The following is an 18,342-nucleotide window of genomic DNA, read 5'->3' on the forward strand; positions in this document are numbered from 1 at the left end:
TTCTGGATTTGAAGGAGCCAACACAAAACCATAGCACCACATTTAATCCAGAATTAGGGTTGAGAAAAAGGTGAGGCTGAGCAAAACAGCAATGAAAGCATTTCCTTTTGCTTCTGAAATTTCATACCATGCACTTTCTAGGAGGCCTTCTGGACGTGCAGTGAGAGCAATACACATAATGGTCCAGGTACCAAAAATAATCTCACAAAGACCACAGTCACAGAAGACCTTGTTAACTACATTCACCTAAGGCATTTGCTATTGAATCTTCCCTCCAGAGTTGTGAAAATCAGATCTGAAGTTCTTCCTCACCCTTCCCATTGTGAAATGTCAGAAAGAAGCGCCAGCAACCTGTAAATTGCATCAGAGCTGTCAGGGAGTTGGGGCAAACCAAATAACCCAGCAAGAAATAACCACGATTTCTGCATTGTAAAAAGTGTCAGAGCAACAGTTGAGCATTTTCAGTCCTCACAATGTATGATGAACCATTAAAAAAAAAAATCATCAGAAAATTACTACTTGTTCCCAGGCTTCCCTGCAGCCTTTGTTTTGGAAACCCAAGCTGATGGATAATTTTAAATGCAGTTCCTTTAACCAAACTAAAAATACTAAACATTCATTTACCGTATTGCTCAGAAAACTATATTGCTTATTAAGAATATCAAGAATTTTTATTGAAATTGAATAATGGATTCTATTGCCTTCATCAGAAGTCAAGAAACATTTTTATGGTAAGTCCCTTAATATGCAGAGGTTTCAATAACATGAAGTCAACGAGGCCAGTCAGAACTAACCACAGCCTACTCAAAGTTTTCAAAGATAATCTAAGATTTTCAGATAATGTAAAGATTGATGATGCAGGTATTCGTTACAGCTTACATCCCTGTTTTGATTCTATACAGAATCTAAAATGTTGTGGTTATCGATAATTGGCATAAACAATTTCTGCACACCCCAGACAGCTGTCTGTTTTTGTTTTTAAAAAAAGAGGTTTTCCAGAGCAAAAAAGTAAAAGAATTTTCTTATGTGAGTTTCTGATCAGAAAATATATGCTCATAAGCACACACGCACAGCACAACAGCTAACTTAAACCAAAATTTCCATGATAAGAAAGTCCAATTATAATGGTTTAGCAATTTGTAGAATAGCACTTGCAGCTATTCATTCATAAAGGATAGATTTCCTCTCTCTCTGCAGAATACACTCAGAAGCAAAATTACACATTTCTATGTTGAATTAAACTGTTCTTAAGGTTTAATCAATAGCTAGTTCAAATTAGATCTGACATTGATTAAAATCTTCAAGTTGGCCATTACCAGCAGAACTCAGGCAATCGACTGGCACTCTTTGGTGCGCTACGCCAGGCGTAATGGGCAGCAAGTTAAACAGTTAGCGTGACAGTCGCATTCATTAGAGGGAATTAAAATATCAACAGAGAAGCAGGGATGGAGCGGAATTCAGGCATACACATTCTTTTCAGCACACAGCAGGTGGATTTTGTGATCTCCCCATGAGAGACCTCATTCCTGCTGAAGTCTAAGCAAGCTCTCATTGACTTCACATCAGGTCTATTCAGAAACATCCCTGGTTGGGAGAATGAAGAGATGAGAGAAAGGGAGAGATGATTTTTTAATTATTTTTAAGTAAATCTAACATTTTTTTCCCTCATTTTACAAACACAAGTACTGTGGGTGCTGTGTAAATTCGGCATTAGCTCACAGTCATCAAACGACCTGTGTGCAAGCTGAGTGCACAGTTTTTGTTGAAGAGGGGGTGTGGGAATTCAGACACATCGTTTTCTGCTTTGAGCCTACGCTTGTCTTCTTCGTGCTTGGCAGTGCCATCACTGAGAAGGAGGCACCCAACCCCTTCTCCAGCACCTTGAGATGAATCCGGCCCCGGACCGAGGGTCGCTGCATCTATTATTCATCTAATTTTGTCAAAGAGAACTTCCTGAAGAAAAGCTTGTCTTTGTAAGTAAAAGGTGTGGTAAGTTAGACACCCAGCGCAAATCTGATGGATGCCTCCATCCCCCACCAACAAGAATAGGTCTTTCTGACAGACACTAAATGCATTAACCATAAAATCATATTCTTCCTTAATAGTAAAGCATTATGAGGTGGGATTCAGAACAATTTAATACTCCTTAAAGACAGAATATGTACAGAAAGCATCTGTCAGAAGAGGAAAGTATGAAAATTATTATTTTTTCCAAACCCCGCAACACTTTGTCTTTTCAACGCAGATAGAATACGAAACTTCTTTTCATCAAAGAAAAGCACTTTGATTTCTCTCAGTATTAAGGAACTCATCTCCCTCTTAGACTGGGCATTCACTTTCCTTGTTTATTCAGAATTCGCTTTCCTTTCAATACTGCTGACAGGAAAAGGAAAAGGCTCCTCGAAGCAGACCGAGAAGCTCTGCCGTCCTCGTTCCAGCGTGCACAACACTCGCTCCTGTTTCTTGCTTCAGGTCTCGAGTGAGAGGATCCTGTCGTGCTGACCTGACCATTATTCGGGTGGTTTCAATGCACGTGAGCCCTCTGCCAAGAGCATCGTGGTACAAGAAAACAATCAGGTAGGAGTAAGGAAAAAGCCAGGCCAGCAGCACACCGCATCCCCCTCATTTCCCAGAACTGCATGAGGTCCCTGCGCCTGCTGGAACCACCTCAGCTCCACAGCCAGCTCCACCAGCTCATCACGACTGCACTCAGCGCTCTTCTGAAGGGCAAGCAGTGAAGAGCAAACAAGCAAAAAGCAATAAAGCCTTTCTGATGCTCCCATTACATGAAGTACATCTTTACTGGCAGTAGTCTTAGGTATTGCTTTATGGAAAATTGGCATCAACAAATTACAAATGATCATGCTCTGGAGAAGCATCGTCTGTGTTGCTTGTGAACAAGGTCTGTTGTTAAAGTAATGCTTCTATTATCTGCATACACTTACAAACAAAATCCAGGGGGAAAAAGGTACTTACTTGATTTTAAATTTGATGGGAACCTGAGGAATTTAATTTGAAACAAAGCATAATAAGAAGGATTTCAGCTAAGTGACAATTCAGCTTAAAAATTAAAAATAATGGGAGACTTTAGAAGACCTGGCAACTTGTATGCATTTAGCTCTGCTAATATTTCTCTACGTTTGCATTTCTTACAAGCTGCAGCAACTAGAATGATAGGATACAAAATTATCCTTAAAATGCCATATTGTAAAATAAGGGGAAATATTTAGGATTTTTTTGTGCTACGTAGCTTGCGTTAAAGCTTCCAAAAACCCTGCAAACGCTCATGTGCATAAATCTGTTCCCAAGTACATATTAAGGAATTCAGAGCATCGGTCATTACATTACCAGCAGTGCAAGCTCCAGCAGGTTTGAATGCGGGGAACTGTTTTAAGGCAGAGCTGAGAGCCTAGAGAAGACAGTGCAGCAGAACTGGTGGCTACCCAGCCGTGAACACACGAGCCTTCAGCCAGCAGAGCTGATCACAAGCTTTCTCACCTGCTCAGACAGTAGCTTCTATATAGGATCTCTGATCTTTTAATTCCCATCAAACTGAAAACACACAGGACACCTAAGTGCATCTGGGTTCCTGCATTTTGCTTTTAGTACCTCTTGTCAAAAGGAGGTGTTTTATGCATGTTGGCAAGTCAACAACAGGCATCAGTATTCATAACTATAGTTTGTATTGTTTGTATCGCAGTCTCAAAGTCAACACGGAAACTTCAAGCATCACCCAAAAACAATGGCTGTAAGTTAAGCAACTTAAATTAATAAACAAACAAATAAACTTTAAAACCTTCATATTTGAAAAACAGCACATTTTGAAAAAGGTTCTTTAAAATTGTGATTACTCCGGAAATGCCTATGGACAGAACTAAAAGAAAATTACTTCCTGTACACCAATTGCTAGTATTGCTAGTGCCCTCTTATCAGAGTTAAGCTGTCAACTTTTAATGCCATTTTTCAAATGCCAATAGCACAATTATGAACATTTACAAAGTAGACTTTGGTATTTTGTATTATTTTAAAATCTTACAAGTTTTCTTTGGAAAAAAGTGCAAACCAGCATTTTGTTATGCACCACAATGTAAATTGATTGCTGTAAGCTAACAATTTTCATCTATTCACAAAACAAATTGCATAGGATCACAACATTTGTGTTGCAGTATTGCAGTAACTCTTTTCCGGAGAATGTGTGTATAAGAAGCCAAATGCTGAACTGGTAAACCCTGGCATTTTCAAGCAGCTTCTTTAGGCAAGCACTGCTCCTAGCACCCACTTGGGATTTCCAGGCTGTACCTGAGGCTTTGAAATGAGGAGAAGCCTGGCGTGGCTTTGCTAGTTGGCCCCCCGTGCCAAGAGTCGGACAGTACCTTGGGCACTCACCCGTCTAGTCTCACATCGGGCAAACTTCTGTTTAGAGCAATCAAGTCACTGGCCATAAGGTTGAACTGGTTGATTTTAAACAGCTCCTTCATTTTCTCCTGGTCATCTTTAGGAATGAGCACAGCCTTTCCCATCTCTCCTGGTCCTTCTTGGTTTCGAGAGATAACAGCTGCAATACAAGATAGCAGAAGGCCAACTTTTAATACATGGGTGTCTGTTTTATTCTGTACCAACAGGACTCCACAGGTTTGGGCATTTGAGAAGGAATGTTAAAAAAAATAAAAAACATAACAATAACACATCAGAATTTTCTGTATGTTAAACTGTGAGATTTTACGCCTATCTGGATCTGAAGATATCTGTTTCCTTTCTAACACGATAAAAACAGATTTGTGCACTTCCAGCTTTTAGTTGGAATCACACTGACAGCACATGAATATTCGCAAGAGACACACTAGGATTACAGCGCACAGCATCATATTCTCAGAGATCCTGCAAACAAAAGGTTTGGACAACACTTTTACAGTTACTGGAAGTATTTGAAGAACATGTAAATTAAAGTCAATCTAATTTCTTTTATTATTAATTTAGTCCCAACTGCCAGGCATATGACATTATAAACCTGTCCTTTAAAAAAACAAAAACCAACCAAAACCCCTGTCCCCCCATTTCATTTTCTTGCCCCCAAAATCATCCTGGAAAATACAGTATCCCAACCTTGTTACAATTATAGATTGGTTTTGAGCAGTATTTGTACAGTCAATTCATTATTAGGTCTGCATCTTGTTAACTTAGAAAAACATGACAACACAGGGACAACATTTGAACTCTAATGAAAATGATGTTATCCTAGCCTCATGCAAGCGCACATACAAAAAAAATGAATAAAATAAAAGAATACTTCTTTAGAAGACAGTATGCAATAAGAAAGGAAACTTCCCAAGCACACAAGCGTTTATAACCATTATTCTGAGGCAAGCAGCCACCAAAAGGATGACAGAAGCTTCATCTGTGTGCTCCTCCGACCCCGACGTGCAGCTGAGCAGCAGAGCCCAGCTTCCCCACCCACTATGCAGAAGTCACATCAACCAACAGGACAAGGAAAAACCCGGAGTTGTGACTAATTTTACATTCACATCACAAATCAGCCTCTTGACTCAGGCTGAATAATTAATCCTGATTAATTTTTCGGCAGTGATAACTGTCGCTTGCTGCTCTCCTGAATAACAAAACCCAAAGCTCCCCGTGCCCCAGCAGCACAGCTACATCCCAACAGAGCGGGGCTTGGCTGGGACACACGTGGGCAGCAGTGACAGCGCTGAGCTTCATCAGGCTGAGTGCCCGAAACACAGCCCTGGGTCCAACATCAGCTTTCTGCCTTAGGGAAGGGATCCAGCAGTCCTGTTTTTATTTTCTGCCACCACTTTTCATCTTTAGCAGCAAAAGTATTTTGAAAATTTTGGTTCCTGTTGTCCTCAAAGACCGGCGCTTATGAAGGCTCCACTAGCCGAACAGTAATTAAATCAGGTGGTTTTGCAACAAAGAGTGCGAGGAGAATAAAGCCTTTTCTAAAGCAACGCACAGAAAGTAAAATAAGCTACTTCTTAAGGAGAAAAGTGATTTTTTTCTGAGCAAACCAGACATCAGTGCTTGCTAGAAGAATCTCCCAGAAATTTCCTAAAAGGTTTGTTTCTGCAGTTCTAGTTTACGCTTCATTTGAGCAAAGAACATGTTAGCGGCATTATTTGATGTATTTTCATCCTTCTCTCTGATCAGAAGCAGCACTTTTATATGCTGCAACAAGAAGAAATGAATTAGGTTTCGCTGCGATTACAGGCGAGATGAAATTACTATCAGATGGCTGCTTCAATCCAGGGCTGCTCTGGCATCCTAAGTGGCGATTCGGAAGCTCTCTGCGCCCAGCGTGATTTCCTAAGGATGACAGCCTCAGTGGTTAACGTGTATTGGGGTAGGCAGCATCCTCCCCGGTGCCAAACAGGCGGCGGCACTGGCACCAGCACTAAGTGCATGCTCACCACGGTACCAGATAAATACCTTCTTCATGTCTGAGCAGAATTGCTGATTCCTCTCACCTGGCTTTGGGAAGGGAACTAATGATTATGCTGCTCTTTATGTTCCCTATTAGGCAGAATTTTATTTTAGAGAACATGCCTCACAGCCAAACCCATTCAGATATACCACCAGGAGGAAGGCAAGCATGGGAAAACCAATCCTGCTGTTCCTACAGCTGCCTCTCCGAGCAATCCTGCACCGCTCCGCAGCCACACTGCTTGTACCCAGCACTGCTTGGAACCTCCCCGTCCTGCACTGTACACGGATGCACACCAATAGATGTTGTACACGCTGATAAACTCCTCTCGAAACATTTCATAAGGAATATTTATGCTGTACCTAATAGGAACATAAAATACGCGGAATTAATGGCTGGTAATTAAAGTCTGCTATATCATCACTTTCTGGAGAAAGGATGAGGCTCTGCAGAGGCTGTCATTTGAAGAGCTGGTCCCTCAAGCTGCAAATTTTGTTTATGGAAATAAATTCTGCCTCTTTGCAGTTGCTGGAGGCTGAGGGCACCAATTTATCCCAAAAGCAGCCAGGAGCAGACTGTGTAAATGAGTCAGCCTGGCCGCAGAGATGATGGAGAAGCACAGAAAGAAGCTTGGCCAGTGCCCTCCTCCACGAAAAACACAGGATTAATGGAAAGGAACAAATTCCTCAAAAAAGGCAGGAGGTCAGTTCCACCTCCCCATGAAACAGAGAACACGGCACCCAAACTGAAATGTGGCTGAAGCAGCAGACAACATACCGACTTGACTTGATTTTCTGCTGAAATTCTTTGGATTTGACTAAAAAACTTCTTAGTGACAGTTTTAATCTATAGAAATCAGAAACTGTTCATTAAAACATATTGTCTATGAAAAAAACATGTTGTGAAAATGATTTATCAGTGTATTATTAACAGAGCGATAATTATGACAGTAAATTTGCTGCCTCTCTTTATAGTAAATCCACTACCAAAGCTGTGCTCCCTAAAACATGCAGAATATCTTCAGTGAAGGGTTCCAGGCTGCAGCCCAAACAACAACGACAGCTGCAGAGGACGTCATGCTCCAGTGTAAATTCACTGGAAATTCATTAGAAATCCCAGCTCGTTTGCACTGTCCCATTACAGGGACTCAAATTTACCTCTGCCTGAAAAATTTTGCTCATCCTTCTTGAAAGCAGGAGTTAGATGCTCCATCTGCAAAGCTTATTTTTCCTTACAAGATTCCGTGTTCTGTTGTTTTCCAAGCTTCATCAACATGAAATTGTGAAGAGATTTTGCTGCCCTGAAGTTTATTATAAAACTAATCAGGAATTTCCTAACCAGCCTTTCTGCTCTCACTGCTCTATTCAAAGCCAACCAGTATCACATCACATCGCAGCCATGGTTTACACATATCTGTTACTGAGAAATCCACGAGTTCTGTTCTAGTTCTCTGTGGTTTCCTTCCTGGAAGTCTAGCTGGGCCACGCTGTTTGGCTCTGTAACTAAACCAAGCTGCATGGTAAAATACTAAAATCAGGACTAAGCATGTATCATAACACCAGAGATGGAAGGAATATTTAGCAAACAGATATACTGCAAACGTTCAATCTGACCCAATTTTTCATAGAAAATTGAATTTACGTTTTTGTTAGCACTGAATATTTCCAAGAAACTAAAGATCTTGCCAAAAGTTTTCTAGTACCGGGTATGTCATCCAACTTGGTTTTCTAATCCCTTATTTCAAGTAGAAATATTTCTACTTGAGTGCTTTGCTATTTATTTAACCCAAACACAACTTTTCTTTTTTTTTTTTTTTTTCAGATAACAGTACTATGGTAATACCACCACATTTCTGTTTTCTTCTTTACCTTCTTCCTAGGAAATACAGGACACCTCACGAGTGCAGCAAGCAAACCCAACCATTCCAACATGTTACGAAATACCAACCTGTATGCCAGGTTTTCAGACCAAAATCATCACGATGTCAATATATATATTTCAATCACGGAACAAAAACATAACAATCTCTGCATCTAGAGGATTAAAAAAAAGCATCACCGTAATCTATTTCTTAAATATTCAGAATGCGTGCATGGTAAAAGAGGCAACAATCAGCAAAGGCACGCTGCTGCTGATTATGAATTACTCCGTCTGTACCGGTGTTAAAAAGCTAAAACGAGCGTAGCAAGCAATTTCCTTACAGAGTACGTCTTAAAAAATATCACTTAGGATTTACTGTGCAAAATACCTTTCCCAAGTAGCTTTTATGCTTCTTTTTGATAGTATTGTGAAGATCACTGACTTGAGAAGATTGAGTAGTGAACAGCTTTGACCCTCTGCCACAGCAACAAGAGGAGGGTCAAATTGTCAAATCCGGGCTGCCTCCAGGCCCTTTTCCCCACGGGAAGAGCTGATCCACCCCACAGAAGGCTGCCCACCAGGAGCAGCCCTCCCAGCACAATCCCACGGGTAACAGACCGTGCTGCCACATGCTGTGTTTGATTTTCCTCTACCAACATTACCTGGCAGAGCAGAACTGAGCTTATCGCTGTGCCTGATCCACAAACGCTTCGGAAGCACTTCCACCACTGCTAAGTCAAAATCTGCAGGGAATACTAATGACACACAAAACAAACAAGCAAACAAACAAAACCCTTGCCTCATTTGTTATAAGCGTATCTTTGTGTTGAAAACCGAGTCGGTCCTTATCAGGCTTTCCTCTCGCTGTCGGTACACTCGTGCAATGCTTCAACGTCGTGCTGGGCTGCCCTCTGCTATTCCTGCCTCACTGTGTGCCCTGGCCTTGCTGGAAGGTCTCCACAGCCTCATGTTGGTCTTTTGTACCAGTTCCTGGTAATTTATTGGAGTTTTCATTTGCTGTGAAAAACCTGCAACGCATCCCCACCCACTGCAAGGGCACTGGAAACAAATTCCAGAAAGTTCAAAATATGCCCCAGGAAGAGATAGAGGATGTTTATCTATACATTTATTTATTTACTTATATTCATTCAGCCAATATATTTATCCATTTATACACTGAAGAAATGGGGAAAATGAAATTTTAATCTACCAGATTAATTTACTTCTATGAGAAACTGAATCAAAATACTGTATTTTCATTTATATTCAAGATTTTTATCTCACTTTGACCATGTTCCCTTTCACAGACTGAAATGAGTCTCAGTCTCTCATTAACAGCTCTTTGCTAGCTCTAGAAACATGAACATTTCACATGGTATCAGTGACATCCCTGATACACTCGGTGAATTCACAAATAATGGATTAATCACAGAACCATTTAGGATGGAAAAGGCCTCTAAGATCATCAGGTCCAACCACTCCTAAGATCATCAAGTCCAATCAAGTCAATCCTCGGTAAACATCAAAGCCCGATGGTTAACGAACACGGAGCTGTAGCGTTCCTGTCGTTTAAAATGAAAGATGAAAGCAGGGGACAGAAAAATAGGGGTGAAGAGGGTCTCAGGGGGTCAGCAAAACTTCCCCCACACAACACAATTAACTGCACTTAAAGCATCCGCTGAAACTTGTGCAGATGGGCATTTTACAGCCTTACCATCACATCAAAGTAACACGGGAACTGAGCAGAGATTGGGCTCCTACCTTGACCCACCCGAGGAAACAGAACTTTCAGGATAAAATGCATAAAAACTGGAGAATTGATGCTCCTCGGGATTATTAAGGGTTGAGCTCAGGCAGACAAAATCAGAAGTTTGTGAGGGAAGAGAGAGCTGAGCACAGAGAAATCTCAGTGAAAGCAGAGCAGGACACAGAGGAGGTCGGGCACCCAGCAACTAAACCCAAAGTCCGTGCTGAGGATTCAGCATGCAAATTAAGAAAAACTCATGTGCCAAGTAATTCACAGCAGAACTACAAAAAACACAAGAGTAAAACAATATCATCAGCAGCACTGATTAGATGCAGTGTCTGCAGGCCCCCTGCAGTTTCCAATATTACAACTCGTTACCCCAAAACCAATAACCTCTGCTCACTGCACCCGGCTGGGGACAGCCTTCCACTCGGTCACCGAATCCAAGGGCTTTTCTCGATCAGGACAAGGACCCTTCTGGCTGCGTACTGCACCTCTCCCATCACTGCAGGGAAGGCAAGGACACGCAGAGCTACACCGTGATTCCCCCCCAGGTCTCGCTGTGCTGAGGTGGGGCCGCATCCAAACCGTTGTGTCGGCAGCCCCAGGGCTCTGAGAGCTGGCAGCCTGCGTACTCCCTTTTGAAATCTGCTTAATTTTTTTGACAACAAGCTGCAGAGCTTAGCAGAGCAGCCCTGTTCCCTTTGATGGGATTTGCATTTGCTGCCTCCCATTTTCATTGGTTTTTATCTTGGGAGACAAGGAATCCCCCACCAACCTTCTCCGGCTGTCGATGCCCTTACAGATCCTCACTTCACCCTCCCATTTCCCAGCAGTATCACTTCTTCCTTCAGCCTCTCCACAGAGAAAAGCCGAGCAGAGCCTCGCATCAGCCCTGCCCCACAGATCGCAATCCCTCTTGAACCAAGCATACCAGAAAAACTTTAGTCCTGCCAGGGCACAAACTCACAGGCTTCTAGCAAAGCGAGCAAGGCTGCTTTAATTTGCAGCAAAACCCTTCTTCTGTGATTATCTTTCAAGATCTTGAAACCAAAGCAATCTACAATCCCCTGCAGACTCCTGCACCTTGTCACACTTGTGTAATTTCAGGAGCTGTACATATTGAACTCTACCCAAAGAAGGCACCCGTATGCATCTTGCCCTGCCTCAGTTAATTCTGTTTAATGGTTGCAACTAAGCAGCGGCAGTGATTCAGCAGTTTTGCTTGTTAACTTACTGAAGGGGATTTCCAATACTGTGCTTTTTCAAAAATGGGCTCTTTTTAAAAAAAAGTGTCCATCAAAAATAGCTTTACCTCCAAGCACAAGAATTAACTGCTCATCTCTTCAGTGACCATCTTGGTGCACGCAGGGATAATGGAACTGACACGAAGCATGCCCACAAAGAATAAAAATGCTATTTTTCCTGCTTTCTGCCTGCAGACATTTTTCATCATCTGTCAGCGGAGATAGGCCTCCTTTGGAAATGAAAACAACCCCCTCACAAGGGCTTACGGGAAGTGCTGAGGTCTTTGGTGGAGTGGAGAATAGAAAGCACAAAATTCAAGATAAAGAAAGGGAAGAAAAAAAAAAAAAAAAAAAAGCTGACCCCAATAGATTGCAAAGCATTCAATTTATTTAACAATTCAGCGAAGGCTCTGCACGGAGACTGTTGCACAAAGACGTGGCAACACTCAGAAGATACAAGGACTCATCATCCATGCATTTTTTTGCTTTTTCTCCAAACGTTCGATTTCCTTCCATACACCTCGGTGCAACACCTGCGCTTCGGTTTCAAGCCCGGCGATGGTCCATCCCCAGCCCTGTCCCACCGCTGCAGGACGTGCTGGTGCTCCGGCAGCCAGGGGGGCTACTTGGTGTCCCTGGGGGCAGGGAGCCAGCCCAGCCACCAGCTCCCCCTGACAAGAAGGGAGCAGAACGACTGCAGCCCGCAGCATGATCTCCAGGATGCCTCCAGCCCCTCGGAGAGACACGAGCAGCAGCGATGCTGGCAAGCAGGAATCAAAGCTCCATGGAGTAAGCACCAAGGACACGTTGGGTAAGGGCTTTAGCACATCGCCTGTGCTCTGAACAGTGAGGGTGTTATGTGGTTGTGCAAACACCATCAAGAGATACTTTAAAAAAAATGAAAAACACCCATGGCATCAAAAAGCACTTTCCAGTTTCAGGAACTGTCTAGTCAGAAAGTTATCCCAAGGTTCCTCATAAATTTGCATCTCCATAGTGGCTATAAGGCTCTCTATATAATCCCGATATTTTATGCCCAAATAATTTATCAACTCCATCCAGAATCCAATAAACGACAGGATCAATTCACAGCCCTTGCCATTTTCATGATGCATCTTTTGCTGCTCCGAACTATGTGCAGACTTATCTTAATCCGGAACATAAAGAATTCTAGTTTTAATTATACAGTAGCAATAAATCCCGCAAAGTTGTCATAAACATCATTAAATAGGTCATTTACTTTACAATATCTTCCAAGATAAGAGTTCCATGAATCTGGAGGGGAAAAAAAAAAAAAAAAAAAAAAGCAAGTTGCTTTCCAATAGTAAAGGCATTGTAACTCACTGTAACTCCTGCAGTAAATACCCTTTTTTCAGCATTTCCACTCCACCTGTTGTCCAGAGATGCAGCAGACTACACTGGTACTGACAGCCTGGAGGCAAAATGCCTGAAAGGGCACAAGGTGGCCTGGAGTGAAAATAAAATAATCATCAGATTTAAAAAAAAAAAAAAAATCACTTAGGAGGGACGTGAGCTCTGCTAGTAGATGCTGGCTGTCATTTTCTAAGAAAGATCTGGAAGGCGTCTTCACACCAAAACCAGCAGTCCATTCTCCCCAACATTCCTCGTGAGTTCCCAAGAAGCCTACACACAATTACATAACCGCACGCTGCGATCCCCTAGGCTTAAAAGGTCTTTGCAGTTACCGGCACTGTTTGCACCACAGCAATAGCTATTACTGGATTTTGCTAAAAAAATAAAAAAATAAAAAAAAGTCCAATTAAATGTCATGCTAATTCAATGCAGTTCAGAATCATTTTGTTTAGCAAATCAGCTGTAACACAAAATTCGGAAGCCACACATACTGGGCTGAACAGTCAAGTTGTTTTGAAGAGGATACCAGCAATCCCCTATTCCAAGCAATCCCCTATTCCAAGCAATCCCCTTCCAGCAATCCCCTTCCAGTCTTACTGCATGATACCTAAGCAGTTAATACGCAATATCTTTTATGACTGTGGCAATGAAAGGCTGATATCATCTTCAAAAAGAAAACACAGCATCCCCAGGTATTGCTTACTTTAATTTTCCAGCATAATGGACTAAGATAAACAAGAGTGGCTGGAGACGAGCCCGTTCCCCTAGGGAAAGGATGGCATTTCACTAAATCATTCGCTCATCTGTCACATATAGGGCTTTATAAATGAATTCTGCACTTGTACGTAAAATGAGGTATGAGTTACCTCTCCCAAAATAATAAGTGAGCAACAACGCAGCAGAGATGTATCGGTGTATCAACATTAATTTAGTTACAATGCAAATACCTAACCAATGCTGACTGCTGAGCAAGCAAAAAGACCCCCACTGCTCACTGGGACCGGCCCCATCAACTCCAGTAAGGGGCAGCTCCAGGTCCCTGGGCTGCTGTGGGGTGTCAGCCACAGGCCACGCACCCGCTGCTTTAGCAGCTGTAGTTAGTTTGAAAAATTCACCATTACAAACGAAGCCCAAAATGTTGAAGACTGGGTAAAAGATGTGTGATTTATCCTGGCAGAAAAACCAATCTTCTGCAAGGCACCACTAAGCAGCCAGTAATTGAATGGAATGAAGGTAAGAGGAGTTTCATTTATTTTTATTTTTTAAACCCTCCCCGAACAGCAGCCTCATATTTTAGAGTGCCTTACATAAAGTCAAACCATTCCTGACATACAGTTTTCCTATCTCAGCGCTTTATCTGCTTTCATCAACGCGCTTGCTTTCTCCACATCTCCGAAAAGGGAAATGTTTCATGTATAAATAAACCCAGGCGGCCGTATCTTCCGTAAACCTTTACTAAAAGATTCTTCCTTGTGGTTGCTCTGTATTTTTCTCCTGCCAGGCCGAACAGTTTGATGTTTTCAGTCCCTTTCCCTCCCCATGTCTACCCACAGCAAGTTTCACCACCCCAAATTCCCCTCACCAGCGCCTCAGAGGCAGCAGGCCACAGGCCCGGGAGGCAACGGGAAGGAGAGGCCGTGATGGCCATGGGACACCCCCCAAAGGTCTCTGCCACCAAAGCGGCCTCATATGGCCCTGGGCAGAGGGAATGGAGCGGGGCTGAGGGTGGCAGCCCGCCCCAGCACCCTGCCCAGCTCCGTCTCAGGGCCTGTCCCCGGTTCCCAAACCCATTTAGCTACAGGCACTGGAATTAATTGCTTTCCAGACAACTGCCGCTTGAATCGCCATGCTGCAAGCCGGGATGCGTGCACAGCGCCATACATTATCCTAATTGGTATTTGATGCGAGGGCTGATGGGCAATTATGTCACATCTCAGCGGCACGCATCGATCTCTTGCTCATGGAAGCCGCGTACGTTGGTCTAGGTTACAAAACGTTACTGTGGCACAAGAAAAAAGGAAGGAGGATCTTTCACCAAGAGCCACTGCCTTGCAAATCAACCTTACACAACTTCAGAAACCTCCTTGAGAAATTCATATTCCTTGCCGACAAGTGGCAAACCCATTTCCAGAGAGGAATGGGTGTTTACAGGGCCCACTCCTGCTGAGGGCCACCCGGCACCAAGGGGCAAGCACAGGGGTCCCCGTGCTGGTGGGGAAGCTGCGCACCCCAACACAGGGCACCCCTACACAGGGCACCCCTACACAGGGCACTTGGAGCTCTCCGAGGCACCCCAAAAGGCCTGCCACCAGCTGCACACGAAGGACACTTCTGTAAGGCTGCCTCTTACTGTGAACGCTGCTCAATCAGCTCGGGATTTACCGCTCTCACCCTCCAGAGCTCTGCTGCTTCCTCTCCTGAAGCGAGGCCAAATGCCTGTAGGATAGGAAGGGATTTCCGCGTGTTAACTGCTTTCTAGCAAGAGGTTCTGGTTTTACACCAGGATTTGGTAAGCAGCAAGAAAACACCAAAGGGATGGAGACTGAAAGCAGCCGTGAATTAAAGTCTTATTTGTAGTTACAGACAAGCAGAAAAGCATAAATGAAATAGGTTTGTGGTTGTGTTACAATTTTACCACGGCTTATCATTCAGAACACAGAAAAAAACATATATATGTATGTATTTTTTAAAAGGAAACTCTCTAATACAGACAGAGTTAGCAGCTGACCTCAGAAACACCTCAGGTGATCATAACCCAGAGGGAAGGCATGAAAGCAGAGCCCATCCCTGCTGCCCCGGTACCCACGGCTCCAGCAGGCGCTCCAGGCACCAAAAGCAGTGCCAAAAACGTGAGATGCTGCAGTGCTTGTTCATGGGTCATCAGGATGCCTCCGGAAGGATTTTCATTATCAGACATCACCACGGTAAATTCCCATTCATGAATTAACAATGAGGTCAAGTGCCAAAGTGATAGGAAATTGTGTCTGATTTTGTCTTAAATGAAAGCGGGTTGATCTGTAGTGTTACAGATGCTTTTTTAAGCTGCAGGCAATGAATTCTGCAGGTGGTATTACACACATCAAATTTTAAACATCCACCTCCTGGCCACATACACATCTTAATCCTATTAAAGAATGCTGTATAGGGCTGAAGAGAGGATCACGTTATCCATAAGAGAGATGTGTCCCATCACTGGTTTACTTAGTCCAAAGTTTCCTATCTATATATGTAGCCAACTGACCAGTCTATACAGTAATTGACAAATAAAATTAAACCAATACAGATTATGTCCTACAGACGCACAGGGAAAAAGAAAAAAAAAAAAGTACAATTACAGAATAAGCAATCTGAGATTAAACTGGGAAATCTTTAATGAGTTAAATACCTGGAAAATTTAAACTTGCACCTGAACACAAGCACCAGGTGGCTTTCCAACCCCAAAGTGACCTACATGTAGAAGGGGAGCACATACACAACGCCTACAGTAGAGACATTTTAATGCATAGGTAGGAGAAGAATCAGACTTCAAAACAAAAGCCAGTCTCTTCATTACTCCAGTTTACTGGATGCAAGTCAGTTCCCAAATACCTCATTCTGTATAGATACATATGAATGTATGACTTGGTAAATGTAAATACTTATTTTTAAAAGCTATGTCCAATTAACTTTTTTTTTTTTTTTTTTTTTTTTAAAAAAAAAAGCCATCTTGCTAAAACATCATTTCTTTCTTTTTCCAGGCAGTGAAGAAATGCCCTGGGCGTACAGCACCTTCCACCCAGCCGATGCTGAGCCAGATGCTCTGCTTCATTGCACCAAGTGCTGATCACCACTGCAATATCAGTTTGTGGGCAGAGCAGAGCCAGTGATTCTTCCACACACAGAACTTACTCTTCCAAGAAGCTGCACCCTACATGCAAATTAATTAAAGCACTTCATGCATTTTTAATTGCTGAAATAGATGGAGGAAAGCAAAAGGCACACACAGGTATACGGGACACCAGTGATGATCGATACAGCACTGTTATTTTTGAAAAGAGCTAACTACACAATAAACTGTGCTTCACAGGCACATTCTTTTCACATAAATCAAGAGCTGATAAAAGGAAAAAAAATCCATAAAATCATGTAAAAACTAATTTGCCATTAACAATACACTGCTAATACAGATTTATATTAAAGTCTTTCTATGGTTTATACTGAAAGCTTAGCTTCCTATGGAGCAATCTTTCCTGAAAGATGTTCCTGGAAGAGAAGATAGCACAGCTGCGAATGCATAGCTAAGAACGTACCAAGGTTTCTCATTTAAATGCAAACACCGAGAAAGAAGAACCATAAAAGAAACCAACTCCCATTAAATTAGGACAGTCTCGTAGCTAATGTCTTCCAGCTTGCAACATACTCCAATGGAAAACCTGAACTGTAAAATGGAAATAAAAAGCATTCGCATAATTAAATTATTCAGTATTTCTTTTGTCGCTACTTCCCAGCTGAACCCATACGAAATTTTGTTGAGAATCATTTACTTCCCTGAGAAGGTTTCTTTTTCTACAATTCCTGCCACATATTAATTGATCCTGTGGAATCCACACAAAGCCTGCAATACAAAATTGGGAAATTCATCACACTAAGTAAGGCTAGGATGAACGTGCTCACATTAGAAACAAAATTCGCTTACATATTACCCTCTCTTCCTTTACTGGAAGAGCAAACCATCACTGAGTCAGGAACATTGCAATTTTCCATTTAGATTAATTCCCGAGCAGTCTACCCATTGCCAGCGAGGCTGGCAGCACAGCCCCATGGCCAACAGCTGGAAGGGAGCAAAGAAAGCAAACTTAGAGTGGGGGAACAGGCTGATTTAGTTGGGCTCTCCTTTATTTATTCGCGCTACACCACTTGGGATGTGCCCATTAATTCTGATCAATGCAGCAATTAAGGAGCTGCGGCAGGCGACAGGCTGGACGAGGCACACTGCGGTAATCCTGCCCCAAAACCCACCTGAGAAAGAAACCATGGTGGTGTCTGAGACCCTTCAGGCTGCTGCCATGGGATCCCGATGAGAAGCCAGCAGTGTGGAAGTGCCACCCCATAGAGCTTCAGGTACCGCAGCCAGGCTGCAGGCGCCTCTCCCCACAGGCAGGGCTGCACACCGTACAGGCACGGGTCTGTAACTATTCCTTAGCCCTAACTACTTTCAAAAATAAATAGAAAAAAAATACATTAGCCACGAAAATGACTTGGTGAGGCAGTGGAACAGGTTGCCCAGAGAAGATGTGGATGCTCCATCCCTTGAGGTGTTCCTTGAGGTCCTGTCCAACACAAGCCATCCTGTGATTCTCTCTACAGTTGCAGCTTGGAAAACAGGTCTGCACTGGGCTTTTGTTTCAATTTAAGAGATTACGATTTTCAGGAAGACAAATCGTCCTCTCTGAAGCTCAAGAACCTTCCTCATTTTCATTCTTCTTCATTAGACGAGTGTGAGTTTTTTTTTCTATATTAATGACAAAACATCTTCCAGTACTCTACTGAAACAAGCACAGCGTTAAATGATGCCTTATATTTAACGTGTTCTCTGTGTTCAAATGTAATCAAGGCTAACATTTTGGAAGAGGGTAGCACAGACCCCCCTCTGCCGAGGCTGGAAGGGGGTACCAAAGTGTCTCCTAAATGAAGGATTT

The 18,342-nt window shown here is 42.7% G+C and overlaps 1 protein-coding gene across 6 annotated transcripts in view; it reads right to left on the reverse strand.

Annotated features, from left to right (window-relative positions):
* The window catches only part of GALNT13 (polypeptide N-acetylgalactosaminyltransferase 13), a 110,532-nt gene that overhangs the window by 66,331 nt on the left and 25,859 nt on the right, over window positions 1-18,342 (reverse strand). For all 6 annotated transcript variants that reach the window (XM_027458445.3, XM_027458444.3, XM_027458447.3 and 3 more), the window contains one exon: window positions 4,387-4,555. In XM_027458445.3, coding sequence (XP_027314246.1) covers window positions 4,387-4,555 — 169 coding nt within the window. The remainder of the gene's footprint in view (window positions 1-4,386; window positions 4,556-18,342) is intronic.

Source organism: Anas platyrhynchos, chromosome 7 (genome assembly GCF_047663525.1).
Source record: "Anas platyrhynchos isolate ZD024472 breed Pekin duck chromosome 7, IASCAAS_PekinDuck_T2T, whole genome shotgun sequence".
NCBI lineage: Eukaryota > Metazoa > Chordata > Aves > Anseriformes > Anatidae > Anas > Anas platyrhynchos.